This window comes from Hylobates moloch, unplaced genomic scaffold, assembly GCF_009828535.3.
Source record: "Hylobates moloch isolate HMO894 unplaced genomic scaffold, HMol_V3 SCAFFOLD_10, whole genome shotgun sequence".
Classification (NCBI taxonomy): Eukaryota; Metazoa; Chordata; class Mammalia; order Primates; family Hylobatidae; genus Hylobates; species Hylobates moloch.
Window position 1 is genome coordinate 70280315 of NW_026652285.1, and position 13239 is coordinate 70293553.

General features: G+C 48.7%; 1 protein-coding gene across 8 annotated transcripts in view; it reads right to left on the reverse strand.

Annotated features, from left to right (window-relative positions):
• TRIM14 (tripartite motif containing 14) overlaps positions 1-13239 on the reverse strand; it is a 51323-nt gene that overhangs the window by 14080 nt on the left and 24004 nt on the right. For 4 of the 8 annotated variants that reach the window (XM_058445060.1, XM_058445062.1, XM_058445061.1 and 1 more), the window contains exons 4-6: positions 12656-12818; positions 9569-9661; positions 3507-4070 (exon numbers count right to left, since the gene is read on the reverse strand). In XM_058445060.1, coding sequence (XP_058301043.1) covers positions 3535-4070; positions 9569-9661; positions 12656-12818 — 792 coding nt within the window. In that variant the 3' untranslated portion in view covers positions 3507-3534. Of the gene's footprint in view, positions 1-195; positions 4071-9568; positions 9662-12655; positions 12819-13239 lie in introns of those variants that run through there. The other 4 variants (XM_032164648.2, XM_058445063.1, XM_058445059.1 and 1 more) reach the window with 3 other exon arrangements.

Consider the following 13239-nt stretch of genomic DNA (forward strand, 5'->3'; position numbering starts at 1 on the left):
GCCCCAATCCCTTCCTCAGGGAACTTCCATTCAGATGGGGCAAGATGCATAAAAATCCATAGCACAGTGATTCAGTCACACAATATGTTAGAAGGTGGTATGTGAGCCAGGCATGCTGGTGTGAGCCTGTAGTCCCAACTACTTAGGAGGCTGAGGCGGGAGGATTGCTTGAGACCAGGAGTTCAAGCTATAATACTATCTTGGATGGGAACAGGTGGGAGTCAGGGTTTGTCTACACATAAGTGAGAACTTTAATGAGTTATCTTCAGAAGCAGTGAATGCCCCATCCCTGCAGATAGTTAATCAGGGAGCAGCTGACTACTACCAGAAGGCTGCGTAAGGAATAGGATATGAGTAAAGGCCCTTCCAGGTCTGGGTGCTAGGGACTTGAAACAACATGAACTCCCAGTGAAGACCATGGTTAAAAGGGACATTATTCACATTTTATTAAACCAAATATTAGAAAATTGCTGTCATTTAAAAATATCTTATCTGCAAGCAATTTGCCATATCAATAAAGAAATGTCTACAGATTCAAGTATGAAGGAGAATAAGGTAAGTGATCAGTAACCCTTACAGACATGGAAACCAAGGAAGCCTCATTCCTGTGCTGAGAATATTCTAGTAGCTCCTGCTGCTGCCACGTGGCAGCTGGGAATACCAGTAGTCTCAGCACTCGGTCAGTACCATGCAAGCTCCCTTGGGAATGCTGATAAATCCTGGCATGATACAGCACTATATATGTGTTTGTTTTTGTTTTTTTGAGACAGAGTCTTGCTCTGTCCCCCAGGATGGAGTGCAGTGGTGTGATCTTGGCTCACTGCAATCTCCGCCTCCTGGTTCAAGCAATTCTCGCCTCAGCCTCCTGAGTAGCTAGGATTACAGGCACGCACCAGCACGCCCGGCTAATTTTTGTATAGGACTATAGTTTTAAGGCAAGTTTATAACCTTTGGCTCATTTGAGCCTCACAGCACTGGTAGTTAGTGCTATTATCCCCATTTTATAGATGGCACTGAGAAGTAAAAAGTGACTAGCCCTGGTCACACAACTGATTATGGACTGAAACTGCCGCTTTCTGGCTATCACGGGCCTAGACACAGCTAGTTCGTGACTTTTATAGTCTAGCTCTGTCTCTGCTACATGAATCCCAAACTTTTGAATCAAGTTTCCCTCTGGGCCATAAGGCCTCATCTCAGACCCCAAGGAAGGCAGTCCAAAGGTAGACTCAAGTCTCGCAGAGTAACCAGGCACTAGGAAAGCATCATAGGCAGTAGCTCCACGAGAGGGGCCAGAGCTCCAGGCACTGGCCAGAGACCAGCTGCATTCACCCTGAGCAGTAGGGCCTGGTGGCCATGAGCACAGACCTGGAACTCACAGCCTGGGCCCAGACTCCAGCTCCACCACTAGCTGTGCGACCTTGGGCAAGTGAGTCTGGGTCTCCATTTTGCCATGTGTAGAATTGGGATAACTTTCTACCCCCTAGGGGTGATGAAAGGATCAGATGAGTTTAGTCATAAAGCATTAAAACAGTGCATTATAAACTAGTAAGAGCTGTTATTACTTGGCCTCTGCAGCTGTGGGTCTGGGAAGAGGTCTTGGTCATCAGGGATGGACAAAATGTTGGGGTCAAGTGTATTCATCTTCCCTCTGTCAGGAATGCCCTCTGTCTGTCACAATTCAGTTTGGGCCATTCCTAGTAGAATTAATTTCCCCTTTTTCTCACGATCCTGCAGCATAGTGCTTTAAAACTCTGTCCAGCCAGAGTTTTAAAGTCTTTGGTTAGAAGTTAAGGCGTTTGCAAGGTTCTGTCTGCCTGGTATTCTGCTACATTGTCTCATGTCAAAAGTGCCATTTTTAACTCAAAAACTATTGAAAATTGTCAGTTTTATATGATTCAAACTAATGCACTGAAAGTCTGTTTAAACCACGAGGATTCGGCGACCTTGGCCTCCCACCAAGCACCTATGAAGATGCTTTAACAGAATATAACTTCAAAACCGTCTAGGGAATTGACAAAACAGGACGCAGACCTTCAGAATGGAGACACAGGCCCTGGGAAGAGGCCTCCCCCTCCCTGCTAGAGGAGCTGGCCTCCCTGTGAGGGCCTACTGTTCTCTACTTCTGTCACTTCATTCCAGACAGCTGGGCACTCTGGGTTTCCTTGGCAACATCTGGATCTAAGGGTGCTCTTCCCCTTTTTGTCCTAAGACAGTTGGGAAACACCACCCCCTTTGGTTGCTTAGCAACTGTCACCTGCTGATTCCTTCCCAACATCCCCTGAGAAATGAGTAAGCAGGTTGAAAGCTGGGCCTAAGGGCTGGGCCAGGGGACAGGTCAGATGCTTGTCTGGGGGCGGGTGGATGGGGCACACGTCTGGCCCCCCTATATCACCGCGGGGTAACTTTACACAGCTCTTTCTTTCAGGACCTCAGACTCCCCAGATGAGATCTGGCTGGGTGACCTGTGAGGCCCGCCCAGTTCAGCTCTTCTGTGACTCAGTGATAGGCACCTGCTGGTTATTAATTCACTGCTTGGGAGGGAAGGGGCTTTCTGAACTTTTCAGGGTGGAGAGAGTATAGGACAAAGCTGCCCTTCCAAAGCCTCCAATTTAGTTGGAAAGACAGGTCCCAGATTTGTGGCTCTTATAGTGAGATTCCTGTTCCTTGGTTAGACTTCTTGGTGCAGGTAAGCCTGGGGAAGACTGAGACAGGTGAAAAGACTTTTCTGCATGAATGTGCTGGCAGCAGAGAGGTGTGGAGGTGGAACTATGCGACACATTTCTGACTGGAGAGTCTCTAAAAAGAGTGGTAGGAGCTAGGTGAGGATAAGTAATTTTGGGCATAGTAGACAAGCCTTGAATGCTAAGGTGAGGCGCTTGTATTTTTTTTGTTATTTCATGGAAACTCCTGGAAGCCTTTTCATAGCTGAGGTTAAGTGAAGTTTTAGAAAGATCACTCTAGTTTTAGGGTGGAAGATGAGGACTGGGAAAGGGTTCAGACCAGGAACTGCTAAGACGCTCTTGCAGCTTCTGGAGGGAGCTGTGATGTGGACAAGCTGAAATCGGTGGGGAGGAAGCGGTAGATTCACGGAACCTCAAGACACTCGAGAGTCCGGGCTGGATAACTCTCATTCATTCACAAACGTTTACTGTGTGCTTACTATGTGTCAGGTTCCTGTGCTGTACGAGGGAGAAGGTTCCCAGGCTGCGGATTACGATGTATTCAGGATGCTGAGGGCTTACCTGTGGGGGTACCACTTTGAAGGAACTGGATTAAAGTAGTGTAAATGATGGTGGGGTGGGGGTGCGGAGGTCTGATGAGAGGGCAGCAGCAGACTTGTTTAGGGCCTGTTTGAAACTAGCCTAGGAGAAGAAACCTTCAAAGCACGGTAGGCGTGATTGGTCGGGGAAAGCTGGGGCAGGGAGAGGGCCCTAAGAAGCAGGCAGTAAGGGGACCGGCCACGCTGATCTAGGTAGATTAGGCGAGACTGGGCAGCTGCGGCCTACCTGGAGGCTGTCACGCCGATCCTGGCCCCTAGGGCAGCCGGGGGATGCTGATGGCCCCCTCCCAGAGCCGCAGGGCCGGGTACAGCGGCTCCTGGAAGGTGGAGCGGAAGGTATGCAGGTGGCTCATGCCGCCCGTCACGTCGTAGAAGGCGAGGACGCCGGCCTCGTAGTCCAGGAAGACGCCGAGCCGGTCGAGGTCGTCGCGGGGCCGCAGGCGGCTGCGCTGGCCGTCATGGAAGGCCCAGTACTCGAGGTCGTAGCGCTTGAGGCACCAGGACTGGCGGTTGCAGCCCAGGCGGGCGGCGGCCGAGGCCCCGCGGCGCCGAAGGGAGGCGTAGGCCGCGCCCACCCACCAGCCGGCGCCCGCCTCCTGCACGTCAACCTCCCAGTAGTGGCGGCCGGCGGCGAAGCAGTCGCGAGCCAGCACTTGCCAGAGCGCGTCGAACCGCAGCGCGGGCACGGGCCCCAGGCTGCCCAGCAGGCCGCAGCGCACCGTCAGGCGGTCGGCGGACAGGCGCAGGCGCGCGTGCATCGTGTCAGGATCCAGCGTGGGCGTGCGCGCGTCTGCAGGGGGCGAGACAAGGGACGCAACTGGTGGGCGGGGCCAGCGCGGCGCCCCGCCCCCGGGAACCCACCAACGCACGTGCAAAGCACAAAATGCGAAGCGCTGAAATGGCCCAAGGAGGGAGTGAGAGACCCCTTTAAACCGCGACTGCCCCTGGGGCGGGGGCTTGGGGAAAGGGGAAGCAGAGATCACTCTGCTGCACATCCCTTATACTGTCTGTATTTTGTGCCGTGAAATTTGTTGCCAATTAATACAAATTTAATTAAAAATAATCCTATCACTGTTTTTTTTGTTTTTGAGACGGAGTCTCGCTCTTTCACCCAGGCTGGAGTGCAGTGGCGCGATCTCGGCTCATTGCAGGCTCCGCCCCCCGGGGTTCACGCCATTCTCCTGCCTCAGCCTCCCTTGTAGGTGGGACTACAGGCGCCTGCCACCTCGCCCGGCTAATTTTTTGTATTTTTAGTAGAGACGGGGTTTCACCGTGTTAGCCAGGATGGTCTCGATCTCCTGACCTCGTGATCCACCCGCCTCGGCCTCCCAAAGTGCTGGGATTACAGGCGTGAGCCACCGCGCCCGGCCTAATCCTATCACTGTTAACATTAGGGTGTGTGTACTTCCTATCTTTCCCCTCCCCTTGCTGCTTTGTAGCTTTTCTTTTTTCTTTTTTTGAAATGGAGTCTCGCTCTGTTGCCCAGGCTGGAGTGCAGTGGCGCGATCTCGGCTCACTGTAAGCTCCGCCTCCCAGGTTCAGGCCATTCTCCTGCCCCAGTCTCCCGAGTAGCTGGGACTACAGGCGCCCATCATCACGCCTGGCTAATTTTTATAGCTTTTCTTAATATTGGTGTCACATCATACATGACGTTAGGTAATCTGCTTTTTAAAATTGATTGATCTACTTGTGAGGCATTTTGACACATCAAATAATATCCTTTCACAAGAGCATTTTAGTGGAGATTCTAAAATTTTGATGTTTGGACACATAACTTAGTCCTCTGTTTAAAAAGCTTTTGAAACCACTAATACAATTACATTTTTACGTATCTGATTGCTTCTGTAGAATATACTCCTAAAACAGGAATTGCTGGGTCAATGGGTATGATTGTTTTTAAGGCCTTTGATACATATTGCAAAACTATCCTCCCCAAAGTTTGTAGTGATTTAAACTCCCATTAACATTTCTCTTTGCATTACACAATGTATGTACACATGAAGTTTTTATTTTTTTTAAGTCTGGATCACAGGGTATGTGGATGTTCAGCTTTCATAAACAAGGCCAAACAGTTTTCCATGGACATTTGGATTGTTTCGGTGTTGTCTATTGTGACTAATGTTGCTATAACTGTAAACGTGTAACAGAGACTGAGTTTTCTAAGAAAAAGGGAATGAGTTATTTTTAAGATTTTCCCCCTTTTTCTCCTGTCTCCCACTTCCTACTTAGCTCTTTATTTTTATTTTTTTAAGACGGAGTTTCACTCTTGTTGCCCAGGCTGGAGTGCAGTGGTGCGATCTCGGCTCACTGCAACCTCGGCCTCCCAGGTTCAAGCGATTCTCCTACCTAAGGCTCCCTAGTAGCTAGGATTACAGGCACCTGCCACTATGCCTAGCTAATTTTTGTATTTTTAGTAGAGACAGGGTTTCATCATGTTGGCCAGGCTGGTCTTGATTTCCTGACCTCCGGTGATCCGCCTGCCTCAGCCTCCCAAAGTGCTGGGATTACAGGTGTGAGCCACTGTGCCCTGCCTCTACTTAGCTCTTTAGAAATGTAATTATAACCATTACCTTCCCTTCACCAGAGACTCCCTACAGGGCAAACTTATCTACCTACTTAGAGGGTCCAGAACCAGAACTTTCTCCCACCAGGAGATTGCCTTAAGAGACAACAGTCAATTTACAACATAAAGTATGCCTGCAACAGAACCTTTCCACCTGGACAGCATCTCAAGACAACGGCCACATTACAACCTAGTTCTGCCCTCAATGGCACCAGCTCAACCACCTGGTAGAAAAGGCATCAAAATGAGTCACATAGACCCCCATCTGTTTGCTCCTCCCCTGGATGCCATTCATACAAAGACCCCATTTAAAAGCCTTTGCTTTCTGCCTCAAAAGCGAGGCGGTACCGTTAAGGACAGGAGGAGCCTGTACCTCTTCCCCTAAGCTAAGCTTTGGAATAAAACCACTTTCTTTATACCAGACCTCGCTCTTGTTAATTGAACTCTGCAAAGTGTTGAGCAACTGAACCTGTGTTTCGGTCACATAACATTCTTGTGCAGGTCTTTTGATTCACATATGTATGCATTTCTGTTGGATATATATCTAAGGTGGGGAGAAAATGCTGCTCATTATAACCACTTCTATTCAACAATGTTCTAAATGTAGTAGACAGTAACTCAAGGCACGAAAAAGAAGTGAAAGCCAAGAATAAAGACTGGGGAAATGAAAGATTATTATTCATAGGTGACATGCTTATTTACACAAAAACCCAAATAATCTGTAGATAGCTTAGAGGTACTAAGTGAATTTATAACTGCCACTCAGTATGTCAATATACAAAAATGGATAAATCTCATAATGAGTGAAAGAAGCAAAACACAGAAGGGTATAGTCTGAATGACCTAGTGAAAGTTCAAAAACAGGTAAAACTAACCTATAGTCCTAGAAGTCTGGAGAGTGGATCCCCTTTGGGGACAGTAAAGAAGAAGGCACATGAGGAAGACTTCTGGGGAGTGGAAATTTCCATTTCTTGATCTGAAGGTGGTTACAAAATATGTTTCCTTTTTAAAAAATCATTGAGCTGATTGAGCTGCACATTTTTGATTTGTGCACTTTTTTTTTTTAAGACGGAGTCTTGCTCTGTTGCCAGGCTGGAGTGCAGTAGTGCGACCTTGGCTCACTGCAACCTCCGGCTGCCGGGTTCAAGCGATTCTCCTGCCTCAGTCTCCTAAGCAGCTAGGACTACCAGTGCATGCCACCATGCCCAGCTAATTTTTGTATTTTTAGGAGAGATGGGGTTTCACCATGTTGGCCAGGATGGTCTTGATCTCTTGACCTCAAGATCCACCCGCCTCGGCCTCCCAAAGTGCTGGGATTACAGGTGTGAGCCACCGCACCCGGCGATTTGTGTACTTTTCTTTACGCATGTTATATTTCAACTAAAGTTTACCTTAAAAATTCATGTCCAGTGTAAAAAGAAAATAAAATTTCAGGACTTTCCTAATTTATTATGCCAAGGGGAAAAGTTAAGCCCTGGAAACTAAGTCACATAATGTGGCTGTTTTTCTTCTCTGGTGCGTGACCATTACTTTCTGACTTTTGTGTTGAGATGTTATACATTAACCAGACTCCCTATTCTTCATTCAAACCTACACTAAATGACGTTGGTGATAGAGACCCTTTTGATTGTTACCTGTTTTCAATTGGATGTTAACCCCTTAGGGTGTAATCAATAGTAGCCAATCAAATCTTAAATCAGTATGTTATTTATTTATTTATTTATTTTTGAGACGGAGTCTCACTGTCACCCATGCTGGAGTGCAGTGGTGTGATCTCAGCTCACTGCAACTTCCGCCTCCAGATTCAAGCGATTCTCCTGCCTCAGCCTCCTGAGTAGGTGGGATTATAGGCGCCTGCCACCACACCCAGCTAATTTTTGTATTTTTAGTAGAGACAGGGTTTCACCATGTTGTGCAGGCTGGTCTCGAACTGCTGACGTTAAGTGATCCACCTGCCTTGGGCTCCCAAAGTGCTGGGATTACAGGTGTGAGCCACCGTGCCCAGCCTTTAAATCAGTATGTTAGCCTTTGTATGGAAAATGTAAATCTATTCAGTGCCTCTGTTTTGATATTCACTGTCCGCCTCCCAACACCAGGAGAACTGATCACCATTCTTTGGTTTCCCTCTGTCTCCTGATGGTTACTTTGCACTTGAATAAACTCTGCTAACTGGATACTGAGCCTTCTTTAGATTGAGTCTTCTTTAGGTTGATACCCAGTAATTCCACTTTGAGAAATTACTCCTAAAAAATAATCTGAAAATGAGGTATGGTGTGTTCATTCTCATTCATTAATTCAATTCAACAAATGTGTATGAGAATGGACATTTATTACAGCATTGTTTTAGAAATGAAAATGTAACATCCAACATTATGAGATTGGCTAAATATGACACATCCATTCAATGCAATGCCATGCAACCTCTAAAAATAATGATAAAAATAAAAAATTAGCTGGGCATGGTGGCACACACTGATAGTCCCAGCTATGAGGGAGGCTGAAGTGGGAAAATAATTTGAGCCCAAGAGGCCGAGGCTGCGGTGAGCCATGACTGCACCACTGCACTCCAGAGCAAGACTGACACACACACACACACACACACACACACACACACACACACACACACACAGAGTGATATTAGCTGGGCACAGTGGCTCACTGTATAAATCCCAAATATAGGCCGGGCGCGGTGGCTCACGCTTGTAATCCCAGCACTTTGGGAGGCCGAGGCGGGCGGATCACGAGGTCAGGAGATCGAGACCAAGGTGAAACCCGTCTCTACTAAAAATACAAAAAACTTAGCCGGGCGTGGTGGCGGGTGCCTGTAGTCCCAGCTACTCGGAGAGGCTCAGGCAGGAGAATTGCTTGAACCCGGGAGGCGGAGCTTGCAGTGAGCCGAGATTGCGCCACTGCGCTCCAGCCTGGGCCACAGAGCGAGACTCTGTCTCAAAAAAAATAAAAAATAAAAAATAAAAAATAAAAAATAAATAAATAAATAAATCCCAAATATATATATGTTCATAATATATCAGTAAATGAAAACAGATGACAAAACAGTATGTATAGTATGACACCACATTTGTAAAATAAAAAGATATATTAAATATATCATTATATGCATATTAGATGTGCTAAAAAAGCTAAAAGGACAAATAATAGCAGTTATTCACAGAAGAGGGATTATGAGTAACTTTTTTCTTTTGTTTTCTAATTTTTTACAATGAACATGTATTGTTTTACTTGCCTTTATTTTTTTATTTTTATTTTTATTTTTTTTTGAGACGGAGTCTCGCTCTTTCACTCAGGCTAGAATGCAGTGGCGCGATCTCGGCTCACTGCAGGCTCCGCCCCCCAGGGTTCACGCCATTCTCTTGCCTCAGCCTCCCACGTAGCTGGGACTACAGGCACCCGCCACCTCGCCCGGCTAACTTTTTTTGTATTTTTAGTAGAGACAAGGCTTCACCGTGTTAGCCAGGATGGTCTCGATCTCCTGACCTCGTGATCCGCCCGCCTCGGCCTCCCAAAGTGCTGGGATTACAGGTGTGAGCCACCGCGCCCGGCCACTTGCCTTTAATAATAAACATTTTTGAACAAACAAATTCTTAAAATAAATAAATAAATTCTAATGAGAAAAAAAGAGGGACCTCCATTTCCGTGATCCTCCTCCACCCAACATCCCACCATCTCCACTGTCTCCACCCTATCCCCACTCCCGGGGGTCTTACATTTCAGGAATAGCGATCGCTCTGGTGAGGGGCTGGTTTTCAACAAGGTACCTGGCTTGGTGCTGGAAGGATCCGAGAGCTGGCAGTTCATGCCTGTAAGGAATTGTTGAGAAATGAGCGCCTGGAGCTCACGCAAGCAGACAAATAAGACATGCTAAAAATACCACACAACTGGAGATTCGCATAATCTTGCCCAAGAGCCAGGCAGATTTAAGGGATTTATGTAAATTTACAGGGACAGGAAAACCCCAGGATGACGAGGCTGGTGTGGGAGAGTCCTAAATAGGAGGAGAAGCTGAGGCGCAAACAACTACTGGATCTAACACTCAAGGATGGGCGGCGACTCAGGGAAGATGTGCAGATTCCAGGGTAAAGATGGAAAACAAGAAAGTAGAGCTGAGTCCTCAGGAAGGCCTGAGTGCTCAGAAAGAAAGAAGGAGGGGAGGCTACCCCAACAAGCGGGCACAGCAGGGGCACCCGGGGCCCTTAGCACTTGCTGTGCCTTCTGCCTGGACAGCCCCCCCACACCCTTCCCCCCTTGCCCAGGTTGCCTCCTTCCCAGCTGTTGGGGCTGCAGCTCACTCAGCACCTCCCCAGAAATGCCTTCTGCCCCCATCACTCCCAGCACTCATCACAGGGGCCTGTAGAGATCTGTGGGAAGCCCACCTGCAGGCTGTTTAAATCAAGTTTTGCCTAAAGCTCCTCCTTACGTCTTTTAAGTTCGGCCTAAATATTTTTCTGTACATCGTGAACAATAACAAGTCGAGGTGTAAACAGACCGTAGCCTGCACTTGTGCCAATCACCAAGTTTTGGCCAATCAGATGTAGCCAACTGTTCGAACTGTGTTCAAATTAAGCGAACGCCGAGCTGTAACCAATCCAGCTGCTTCTGTACCTCACTTCTGTTTTCTGTACGTCGCTTTCCTTTTTCTGTCCCTAAATCTTCCACCATGTGGCTGTGCTGGAGTCTCTGAGCGCACTGTGACTCAGAAGGCTGCCGGATTCATGAATCGTTCATTGCTCATTTAAACTCCTTTAAATTTAATTTGGCTGAAGTTGTTCTTTCATCAAGGCAAAAGCCTCTCCCCTCTCTCCAGAACTCTAGAATCATAGGTCCTACTGCTGAGGCGATACCACCACGTGGGAAGTCCAACTTCTCAAATCTAACAGGTTCACTTCAAAAATAACAGGCCGAACTTAAAAGATGTAAGGAGGAGCTTTAGGCAAAACTTGATTTAAACAGCCTGCAGGTGGGCTTCCCACAGATCTCTACAGGCCCCTGTGATGAGTGATGGGGGCAGAAGGCACTTCTGGGGAGGTGCTGAGTGAGCTCCAGTCCTAAATGCTCTTTCTCATTTCAGAAAATGACAGTTTCCTTCTGCGAGTTGCCCACGTCAAAATCCTTGGATTCTGATCTCTTTCCTCTCTCCCCTGTGACCCTATGTCCACTCCTGTTGTCCCCATTGCTGCTCCTTTGATATGGCCAGCTCACTCCCATTGCGCATCAGGACCTCCACCCTTGCTTTTCCCTCTGTCTAGAATACCTCCCCCAGATATAACAGCAGCAGCAATCATAATCACCAAGACATACATGGTGCTTATTATGCCTGAGCGCTATATGTGTAAGAGCTCATTTAATCCTCACAGCAGCCCAGGAGAGGCGACTGCATTATGGTCTCCACTTTACAGATGCAGAAACAGAGGCATGGAAAAGGGAGGAGCCGTGTCTAAGATGGCAGGGTTCAGCAGGGTTCCAAGTTGTAGACCTCGGATAGGAACCCAGGAGGCCTAGCTCCAGAGGCCATGCCTATGACCACTGTGCTTTCTGGCCCTTCAGACCCACAGAACCTGCAGAACGAAAGCTTCCTTTGGGCCACCTTGAGTGTCCCCTTCTCAGAGGCCTTCCCAACTGCTTATATAAAACAGCTCCTTCTCCTTGTCACTTTCCTGTCTTCCATCCTGTGCTGGTTTATTATTATTATTATTATTATTTTTGAGACAGAATCTTGCTCTGTTACCCAGGTTGAAGCACAGTGGCATGATCTCAACTCACTGCAACCTCCGCCTCCCGGGTTCAAGCAATTCTCCGGCCTCAGCTTCCCGAGTAGCTGGGATTACAGGTGCATGCCACCATGCCTGGCTAATTTTTGTATTTGTAGTAGAGATGGGGTTTCACCATGTTGGCCAGGCTGGTCTCGAACTCCTGACCTCATCATCCACCCACCTTGGCCTCTCAAAGTGCTGGGATTACAGGCGTGAGCCACCACGCCCGGCCTTTATTATTCTTTATAGCAGTTCCTGTCACCTGACATATTTGTGTACTGTCTGTCTTCCCCTACGAAGACTGTGAGCACCAAAAGAGGAGAGGGAGCTTTGTTTTGTGCCCTGCTATGCTTGGCACATAAAAGGGGCTTGGTAAACGTTCTGAATGAATCATGATAGCAGAGGTGAATGAATGAATGAACGCATAAATGAATCAAAGAACAGATATTTTTGAGTACATGTTTTGTGCCAGGCCCTGGGGGGACCTCAGAGTTGGACCTAAAGCTGGTTCCTGCCCTTCACGTGCTTACAAGGGGCAAGGAGGGGGTCCATGTATCCACTTCATGAGCACCCTCTAGCAGGACATGGGCAGGCCCTGGAGCGGGAAGGGAGGGGGAGATGACCAAAAGAGAGAGTGAGTCAGTGCTGGGCTGGCAGGAAAGGGCTTCCCAGGTGGGTGCAGCTATGCCAGTCTGCCTCGAAGGGGTGCCAGGCTTGGCCCCAGCCAGAGGAAGAGGAGGAGGAAGAGTTGGTCATTCCAGCTGGGAGCTCAGAGCAAGGCTGAGATGTGGCAGGCTCCCAGGAGCAATCTGAGGGGCAGAAGCAGGGCAGTGTGACTGGAGAAGGGCAGGTCTCAGTCTCAGGAAGGGTTGGAGGTGAAGTGGTGAGGGTGGGTTGGGCACCAGGCCCAGGTGCCCCTGACCGCCCAGCCAAGGGCCTCAGTGTGGGAGAGACAGGATGTAGGGAGATGATCTTTGCATTCGCCTCTGGGCTAAAGGGCACTAGGGGAGTTAAGGACACACAGTTGGTCACTCGGTGACTTACTTTCCTTAAGGCGAATGTCCAATGGCGTCTGTAATGTACTCTGCACGGCTTCCACGAGGCCCTTAAAGAAGCTCTTGACGGGCTCAAAGGAGAGGGGCATGGGATGGCACAGCTCCCCGAGGCTCATCTGCCGCTGCATCTCCTGCTCGGTGGCCGTGTATGCCTGTGTGGGCACACGGGGGTGAGGGTGGCTCTGGGAGATGCAGGCAGCATCCCAGCCTCCTGTGTTGCACCCAGGAACAAACCCACACCAGCATGCCCAGGCTCCACCTTGGCCTGGCACCTGTGGTCAGCCCAGGCCATGCCCGCAGGAGCAGAGCCCTGGAGAGACCATACAGCATCCACCCGCAGGTGGGAGCCATGTGGAGGTGCGGTTTTTCAGTGCTGGCACTGGGGATTCCTCCCTCTCCATCCCTCCTCCTTTCCTTCCTTCCTTCCTTCCGTGTTCATTGAGCCTACTCTGTGCCAGCTATGCATGCAGAAGGTGGGGTCAGGCTGACACGGGGCCCTTCCCAGAGAGGATTCAGCCTCACATACACTGCGCCACAGGTCTGCCTCAGGTACAAAAAGGGTGAGGTCAGTCT